Source organism: Lepidochelys olivacea (assembly GCF_965140295.1).
Source record: "Lepidochelys olivacea isolate rLepOli2 genome assembly, chromosome: 8".
Classification (NCBI taxonomy): Eukaryota; Metazoa; Chordata; order Testudines; family Cheloniidae; genus Lepidochelys; species Lepidochelys olivacea.
The window spans coordinates 21,722,658-21,732,461 of record NC_140418.1 but is presented as its reverse complement, the minus strand read 5'-3'; the positions used below and the strand labels follow the sequence as shown (position 1 = coordinate 21,732,461).

Here is a 9,804-nt window from a genome sequence, read left to right as displayed (position 1 = left end):
AGAGAATGCCTACCCCATTTGCCTACAGAGTCACTTCGCAGCCAGCATCTAACCAGCTGCACTATACTGTATGGTAGTGTAGGGCACATTGGAGATACTGAGCCAGATCATCAGATGCTGCCAACTGATGTAGCTCCTCTTCAGTGGAAATATGCCAACTCACAGCAGCTGAGAACCTGGCCACCAGGTGCTTACAAGGCAACTGTATATAAAACAAATTTGATTCTGCTGTAGATGGCAGCATTGAGAAAACAATATTAAGAATATAAAGTACCAGAGTCTAAGTAGCGTACAAACATGCGTTTTCTTACACACACACATACACACACACACGCTCTGTACCCTTCACATCCTGCACAGCAGATAAAGAAGGTCAGACTGCAGCCTCTTGTTTTGTAAACATCAGGCAACCCCAGCGAAATGGCTTGCTTTTATTTTGCTAGAGCTGAAGGCCAGCTTACGGCATTACACAAGTTGTCAGTGGCTCCCACTTGCAGACACAGGTTCGGAAGCGGGTCTACAACAACACTCCGCAGTCCTGTTTTTGTGTTACATCAAGCAGCAAATAAAGAAACCCAACTGTACGTTAGTGAGAGGTTTTCCAGGTGGAAGCCCGGCCTGCCTGCACACTTCTTGTCAAAACAGAGCTGTGTGCAAAGCTGAGAAATTCCGTTATCGCTGCTGGTCCTCAGAACTCAGGGAGCTGTTAAGCAGGCTGATAAGCAGAATCCTGCACTCACTCAGCTGAGCCGGGTGCTTGGCATACAAGACTATCCTTTTGCCATCCAAAACTGCAAGAACACCACAGCTTTCCTACTGTTTGAATTCGTCTTTCCAATGGTTTGCTGCGTGGACCTCTAGCTCTCTGCCTTTTTCTTTGCAACATGGGTAAAGAGATGAAGGGCCTCCTGATCTTTTGAGATGCTGAGCTCCTGGGAGGTGCTGGTCACCCAACGCCCCTGGGTGCCAGTGGAGGTTGAGCGTCTCGTGGACAGTGCTAGGCAGCCTCTGAACCTCACCAGATCAAGCCCTTAATAGCCAAACCAGGGCTTTTCATTTTGAACCCTTTTGTATATTTAATAAGCCAGGGAGCTCAGTTTTCAACAAGGATTGACTTGTCCATGCACTGATTTCAATACCCGAATGAGGGATTTGAGCCTTGTATGGCATTTGGGGCTCAGGTCTGAAAACTGGGCTCCAAGGGTGTGGTGAGTGCTGTTTGACCATCAGGGCTGAAAAGTGAAAGGTGAAGCAGCTCTCTTCCCATCCCTGCTAAGTGCAAAAACATGGGGTCAAATCCTAGCGCCTTACAGTCATTGAAGTCAGTGTCTTGGGGTCTGTGGGAGTGTTGTCTGAGTAAAGACCTCAGATTTGGCCCATGTTAATGTTCCTCTTCTATCTGAGTAGGGCTGAGTGGCGTATTGGGAATTTATTAGTTTCTACCCATGGCATCTTCTCTGTCTCTTCCTCTGTAGAAACAAACACAGAGTAAATAAAAGCAAACTTCAGTGTTCCTTGTCTTTCTCGTCTTTAAAAGGTTCCTGTTTCATCTGAACGCCACTGCCAGCATGTGGACAAAAACCCATGGCCATGTTCCTAGCAATCCCTTGGCCTGGCCAGGAGGCAGTGAGCTTGGCTTCTTTTCCATGAATTGGCCAATGGAGAGGACAGGGCAGCCCTAGAGATTTCTTGCCTTTTGAAACTGTGCTTTCCGAGGTTAACATGACAGGGAAACCCCTGGATGTCTTTTTTCCTCCTGCATGGAACTCAACTCATTCTGTGCTGTGTTGTTGGGCCATGCTATCACCTTCCCAGAGTAGATCCAATTTCACATGGTTGGTTCCGGAGATGTGGCTCTTTCAGGGCAGATCCTGCTCTTACATCCCCCTCAGATGCTTGATGCGCTGATGGATCCTCGCCTGGGTCGCTGTTACTCCTTCATCAGCTTCTCCTTCGGGTGACTCACTATGGGTGATGGGCTGAGATGAAGGCAGTTGCCAAAGCAATAGTTTCCCACCGTTTCACCAGCCTCAGAGAAGCACGGCTGTGCTCCTGCTTTCTCTCTCCAGAGCTCTTGTGAGCTCAGCATGGTAAGGAAAACACTTCAGCCCATTCAACTTTCCACCATTCCAGGACACCCAGGGATCTCTGTGGAGCAGAGAGAAAAATTATCAGCTTTTTACATTACAGTTTTACAGGCCTAGAAAAAATGAAGACTTTATACTGAGTCCTGGGAAAGGGATTACACCTCCCCCACTGCAATTTATCTGCTAGTGCTGTGGGCTGTATCCAGCAACTACAGCCCAGTAACTTAAGCACCCAGTCCTGCTCCTGTTAGTGTCAGCAATAAAAGTCTCCTTGGCTCCACATGGCCTATACGTGTATTTAACCAGCTAATGCAGACCTCACCCGGCAGCTCTACTCACTGAGCATGCAAGGCACACATTACCATAGACAAGACTCGAACTGGGAGACTCAAGTGAGCAAAGCCTGGTATCCATGGATTTAGAAGGAAGCTCACCAGGCACCATATCCCAGGGGAAGCCTGCTCTGGCATTTCCAGTGTATTTACAGGGTCTGTCTCCTTCCCGCAGCATAAGCAAATAAAATATCTAGCCGCATTCCCTTCATGCAGCTTTAAACTTCATAACAAACTGTAGACAGAGGACAGCACTCCCCAGAGCTGCTCACTGTACAAGCAGGATACAAACCCAACAGGAGCTGCTTGTGTCCTTCAGTGAGAGAAGTCAGTTTCTGACTTGGCAGTCAATGCGCCTCTCCCTCTTTCAAGCCTCTGAGCCTAACTAGGCTCATCCACAGCTAATTACCTCAGCTGCAAGCAGCAGGCCTACCTCTAGCTCAGGGAGCCTCCCAGATGGCAAAACTAGTGAAGAACCATTCTTGGGACATGAACCCCTATAAGACCCTCCCCCACCCCTTTCAGACACCCCCTCAGGACACCACTAGCTATGGGGCACCAAAGAACCTGTACCCCTCATTGTGATCCTCAGCTGCTGGTAGCTGTGCTATGCTCCCCTTGTCTGGAGAATGCTCTTTGCACACGTCAGAGTGCAGCTGATGCTTCTCCTTCTGCAGGTAGGTGGGGTTCCGCTGACACTGTCCCTAGAGACATTTCCACAACAATCCTGCGATCTCCATTCAGGTTCTCTGAACAATCTCACAAGCGGCTCAACAGAGAGCACACACAATTCTGGACATTTTAATTGTTAAACAATACTTTCCCCCCAACAGCAACCTCCCCACCTCCCTCCCCCCCCAATGGCTCAGTATCACTTCCCTGCAGAGAGCAAATAACAGAAATAAATAACGAATGCCTCCTAAGCACTTTTAGGGTATTACATAGAGCTTAAGACCAGAAGGGACCATCTAGCCTGACCTCCTGCACATCACAAGCCACTAAACTCCTCCCCGTTACCCCGGTATTGAGCCCAGTAATCAGGATTAGACACAAGTATTTTAGCTTTCAGGAGACTCAGCTAGCATAATGGTCCCTTCTGGCCTTCAGATCTATGAAAGGGTGGAGAGTGCAGTCTGTCAGAGGGATTTTTACTTTTCTTGGTTAAGTTTGTGCTCCTATACCCCAGTGACCGTAATGATAGAAGAAAAGAAGAACTCTCAATTTCCTGAAAATGGAAGGGTGTCGGAAAGAGAGAGAATATCCTGGGTCTGATTTTGTTTTTATTTTTATTTTTAAATGCTATTTTAATGAATGACTTGATGATTTTGACACAAAGACCTAGCTTTATGGATCTTGGAGGGCTAGAGGAGGACCTTTCAGTTCTATGAAGGCTGAAATAAAGCAAAATTTCTGTTGTGAATGGAAGTCAAACTTCCATAATGAGACAGATGATTTACAATAGTGTTGGCTGCCAATTCTGTCTGGTTTCAAAGCCACCAGTGCTGTCTCTGCTCTGTAAAATACAGACCCCTCTCCACCCTTCCTTCCTTCTAACTTACAGGATTTCTGGCTCTTGTGATGATAGTTTCTGCAGGGCTTGAAGATTATTTTGTACACTGAAATCAGCAGAGGGAGGATGGGCGCTAAACTTGCTGAGATGAGAACCACATTTTTCTTGAGGCTTTGTGGAGAGAATTGCACAGCATGGATACAGAGAAATGGGGCTTCCCTGGGAAACCATAGCCGCACTGAGACATGGAATCAACCCAACAGCTGGAGAAAAAAATTGCAATAAAGTATTCCCAGACACTCACTATGGGCCTGATCCAAAGACTACCCAAGGCAATGAAAAGTCTCCCATAGACCTCAGTGGTGTTTAGATCAGGCCCCAATGTGAGTAATACAGTAGAAGAATTGGTTTAAACTTTCTTCTGTGGCTTTCACACAGAGTTTGATTCCTCAGCTGGGGGAAAGGCTATCAAGGGTTCTGGCCTGAATGAATAAGCCAGTGAGTACTCTTCTTTCCTTTATTGCAATTAGGACTCCTAGTATCCAGGCTTCAGAATTACCCAAAGAACCATCTCCACGCATGCTTCATGTAGCAGCCCAATGGCATTGTTTTGACAGTATTGGGTCGTGGCTGGCAATATCTGGGGGAAGAGAGAGGCAATGTAAATAGGATTAAATTTTAATTTTATTCCTCATGAAAGTGAGGGGGATGGCTAGTGCTGACTAGATCCAGGATAGCATGGGAAGAAGCAGTGCAAGTTCCTCTCACTCAGCTCTGCCAAGGCACTATCAAAAAAGAACTACATGAGTTCATGGCGGATAGGTTCATCAATGGCTATTAGCCAGGATGGGCAGGGATGGTGTCCATAGCCTCTGTTTGCCAGAAGCTGGGAATGGGTGACAGGAGATGGATCACTTGTTCTGTTCATTCCCTCTGAAGCACCTGGCATTGCCACTGTCAGAAGACAGGATACTGGCCTAGATGGACCTTTGATCTGACCCAGTCTGGCCATTCTTATGATGTGTACCACCTTCTTCTATGCCAGCTCTTCTCATAAAAAGAGACTCTGATCTACTGTATAGTGGTTTTGTGTGGATCGGATAAAGATCTCCAAACTCAGTAGTGACTTCAGCCGTGTATGTGGGGTGGCTATCCAATAACAATAGTAGTTACAAATACTGATTAAAGGAAACTTAAAACTACACCTCAAAGACAAAAACAGAACATTTTAAAACACTTTATGATGAAAGCTTCTATTAGCCACACAAAGAAAAAGGAAGAGAACATGACCATCGGTATTTCCCCCTCCAAAAAGGTCTACTGACAGTTAGTATTTCTGTTGTCACAGCTATTAAAATACCCCAAGGGTTGGTCTGATATACACTTCACACAAAGTTAGTGGGAAACCGATTCAGTAAATAATCTTGGATTCTATTATTAATAATAATTATTTTATGTAATTTGTTTCTCTCATTGTCTACAGTGTATCATAAACTATTGAAACCTCTAAGAAATCATGTTCCCTGCTCCAAAAAACTTGCAGTCTAGCAGCTTACTTGAAATTCCTTAAGGCTTCCTAGGTGCAATGTGGTAGATATCAAGATTCCATTGGTTTCAATGCATAACGGCACCACATTAGGTGCAGTGAAGGACCTGGAGCTAGAGGTTTAGCACCAAAAAATAAGAATATTGTAAAGTCTGAAGTACCATTGCAAAGGTGAAACAAATCAGTCTCAGCAATGAAATGTGAAAACCACCCTTGAGTGAGACAGGAAAACTGGAATCAGTGAGTGACGCTTTTCCTCCTATCTTACCAAGTTGGAACCTGAAGGGATCTTTTTCAGTTCCCCTACAGATGGAGCTTTTGAGCTGACATTGACAAGGAAACTAACTTAAAACCTGGGGTTTGCAGAAGTGCTACACTGCAACCTCTGAGAGAAGATCCTAATTTTTGCAAGGGATTCACTTTAAAATAAGGGAAAGAATATGCCGGGCAAATAATATGTATGAAATCCGAAATAGGAAGTCCAAAAAGCAGATCAGGATTGGGTTTGATAGGACATAGCAATGGCAACATACCTACCCATTCTCTAACTTTGGAAGAGCCACGTTTTGGCTCTGCTACACACTCAGTCTTGTAGGTATTGACTGCCCAGAACTCTTAGGTCTAGGCCTCAGGTCCTTACACAGTTCTTACTCAGACAAACTCTCATAGAAGTCATTCTCTATCTGTAGCTAGTTTATGAGGAATTTATTGTGATTATTTGGTATTCTAAATTCAGTTAGTTTTGACTGGACAAATCAGTTACGTTCCATATTTCTGCTTCCTGACTGGACAAGTTGAACATTTATACTCAAATTTCCAGGGCCAACAATCACCGTTTCATTTGCTTTTTGTGACTGTCTTAAAGGGTGCTGATTCCTGCCAGTGAGCTCCTCTCCTAGCATAGTCACAGACAGCAAACACAAAAGAGGCAGGAAAAGTTATGCAGCATTTTCCCATCTCTAATCATTCCCATTTCAGTAACACTGAGCAGTAATTTTCATCTTCCATTCATGCTTAGATCCAGGAGTGCTGCCTCTAGGGAGTATTTTTCACTTTGATGGGACAATAAGTGTGAAATGAAGGGCGATGTCTCATTCTCACACTACCATACACATCCATCCTGTCCAATCCCCTTCAGCCACGTATCTCAGGGAATAAGAACTTAAGGGGAGGAATACATTTCTTCTTGAGTTTGTCATGTTCCCTCTATCTGGGACACTGGCCACTGCTGTTCTGTGACGGGATTTGGAGCTTCTAGAATATCCTCACAACTGAGCGTGCCAGGAATCCTCCTTTTTTTTCTCTCTCTTTCCTAGGGAGATTCATTACACTCTTCCTCCCCTTTGGTGCCTCATGCTCTGTGACTTCTCGGGAGTTGCAGCAGGTGTGGAATCACTTCACTGTGTAAACTCTGCTGATGACACTACTTTCTTAGCACACACGCACTAGTAAAAAAAAACAGTCCTCTAAAAACAATTAACAAACTGGCCAGAAGCCAATAAAGGACTCCAGGCCAGTGGGGGTAAACAGGAATAGCTCCACCACTGACTTTAATGGAGCCAGGTGATTTACACCTACTGCAGGTCTGGCCCTCCACTTCTCCCGCCATGAGAGCCATAAGAACCCCAGACACTTGCCAATACTTCCTCAAGCAAAAGCCTCTTTAAATCCCTGAAGGTCGACAAGCTCAGGCTCCCACAAACCCTCTAGGAAATGGAGTTCCTGAGCCAAAGGCCCTTTCCTGAAAAATCCGTTTCCACCTTCTCCTTCTGTTTAAAGCTAGGGGCTGATGACAGCTCGAGCTGCTGTATCATGACAGAAGGAGAGAGGCAGCCCTGAGGTAGCCAGGACCAAATTTGTACAGGGTCAGAGTCTCCCACTTTCACTTTCTTAGTCTTCAAACCGTCCCCATTGGGAGTAAGGGGGAGGGGGAAATCTGGCCCACAGAAATGTAGAGGTCAAAGTCAATGCCCTGAATGACATCTAGTAATGAAGTAGAGGACAGTGCAGAATATTTAGACCAGGTGCCCCATGCTTCCTGCAAGCAGCACCACAAAGCAAGCATCCCACTGCATTTTTCCCCAGAGGCAGTTTCAGGTGCACCTGCAGACACAGTGGGACATCTACATTTGGGACCAGTAGGTGCCATTCCAAATTAATTAATTACTGTTTCAAGAAGGTAAGTAATAAGGCACAACAGGAAGAGGCTGATGCTACTGCCTAGGGAGTGTAACCTAGGAGGCATGAGGCAGAAGTGTTTACAAAGGCGCCGGGTGTGGTAGAGATATTGGAAGGTATCGCCCGCCCTGCAGAGTCTCACTGCTATCATAGTATGGCTGGTGAATTAAACTAGATGGCCAGATTCATTCCTGGTGTAACTCCACTGAAGATAGTGGATTACCCCATGGATCAACCTAGCCCAACAAGCTTTATGTAGGAGCATAGTTAATGCTTTGCTGAAGAAAAAAATAATCTATTTATTTGCCCCCGATACTTAAGACCTCACACTGGGATGATGAAAGGCCAGATTCTGATCTCTGTTACACCATCGTAAATCAGGAGTAACTCGAATGGAGTTACACTACATTTATATTAGTGTAACTGAGATCAGAATCTGGCCTGATTTCATATTATCCTGGTTGGGAATGTCCAGTGGTCATCCAGTTTCTTATTTCTGAACATTTTGGGCCCAATTCTCCTCTCACTGGCACTGGAGTAAATCAGGAGTAACACCATCAGAGTCAATTGTGCTGATTTTCCTCTCATTTACACCAGTGTAAAACCACTGTAACTCTCTTGACGTCAGTGGAAAAACTCCAGTGTACACTGGTGACAATGAGCGGAGACTCAGATCCAGCATATTTACACTGCTGTAAAACTGTTGTGAGAGGAATATCAGTTCGGCAGCATACAGTATATACAGGCAGTGATGGAAGACAGGGCTAGCTGTCCTAAGAACTGCATCACCTAAAGAATTCTTATTTATGGTTCCTGAATGTGTGTGCACATGTAGGAAGGAGGCTAGGAAGATGACAATTAAAATAAACTTCAGGTTGTTTTTCCAAAACATCTGTCATATAAACACAAAAATCAGATGTTGTTCTGGAATGCGAGCTATCTGCCGCTCTGCATAACCCAGTGGGAGCTGCAGCTTGCCTGACCTCTCATGGTCTCGCCTGTGATCTGGGAACTAAATTCCTGAGAGTTCACAAACTAAAACATGGGTTTCAAAACAGAAGCCAAATGAAGAAATCTCCCAATCCCTCTTCATGATTCCCAATCCCTGCTTGCCTATGAGAAGCCCAGACTTCATAAAGGAACAGACATAATGGTATGATGAACCACCTGCATACCAGAGTGCAATGGACATGACCAGGAGACTGGGCTGTGTGCCAGACAGAGGAATGTTACAGCCGGCATATGTGTGAATCTTATTAATTTATTGTATCTTACTAGGCCAGTCAGAACTCATTAACCATATTTCCTGGTTTTGTATCAATATGCCCTGTGATGGGTTTGGGCCCTTTGGGGTGTCACCTCATGTGCTGGGTGCTACTGAGTCAGTCTATTCTGCCAGCCTGGGTCCCCTTTACCTGACCTTTGCTGGGCTAGGCTCACAAGCCTCTTGCAGTCAAGTACACAGGCAGGGCCACACCCAGCTGCACAGAGAGACAGAGATCCATGCTGGAAAGATTCAGCCTGAGGGTCTTGCCCCAACACCCTGGTGCCCACTCCCTTTAAGGGGTACAAACCCAAAGGTTTTATGAAATTCGCTCCCTTCCTCAATGTGGAGGGAGAGATGCACAACTTCTTGCCCCTGTCCCCAATTAGAAATTACATAAACTGGGTTATATTATAAACAAGAAATAAGTTTATTGACTACAAAAGGTGAATTTTAAGTGAATATAAGAGATAACAGACAGAACAAAGCAGATTACTGTCCTAAAAAAGCTAAATATGCAAGCTAAGCTCAATATACTTAAAAAACTGGTTACAAAATGTAAATTCTCACCCTAAATGTTATTTTAGGCAGGTTGCAAAGTTTCTGTGGTTCAGAATTCCAGTTATACTCCTTTTCAGACTGGACCCCTGTCTCAGTCTGGACTCCCCGGCACCTTCCCTTCAGGTGGCTTTAGCAGTCTTTCTCCTTGGGGAGACAGGCCATGGAGAGGAAGAGTCCCGTTTGCCTTCCTCCCCACCCTTAAACAGGATTTACATAAAGCGGAAATCCTTTGTTTCCCAAATTTGACACACACACCCGTTCCCTTCCAGTGGAAAGTTACAAGAAGTCCCAGGTAATGTTTAGTATCAGGTGACAAAACCACCTGA

The 9,804-nt window shown here is 45.2% G+C and overlaps 1 protein-coding gene across 1 annotated transcript in view; it reads right to left on the bottom strand.

Annotated features, from left to right (window-relative positions):
• Positions 1 to 408: 408 nt before the first annotated feature.
• Positions 409 to 9,804, bottom strand: part of ADRB2 (adrenoceptor beta 2) — a 62,463-nt gene continuing 53,067 nt past the window's right edge. Inside the window, exon 2 of the mRNA XM_084636383.1 lies at positions 409 to 2,148. Within this exon, the coding sequence (XP_084492509.1) occupies positions 2,114 to 2,148 (35 nt within the window). The 3' untranslated portion in view covers positions 409 to 2,113. The remainder of the gene's footprint in view (positions 2,149 to 9,804) is intronic.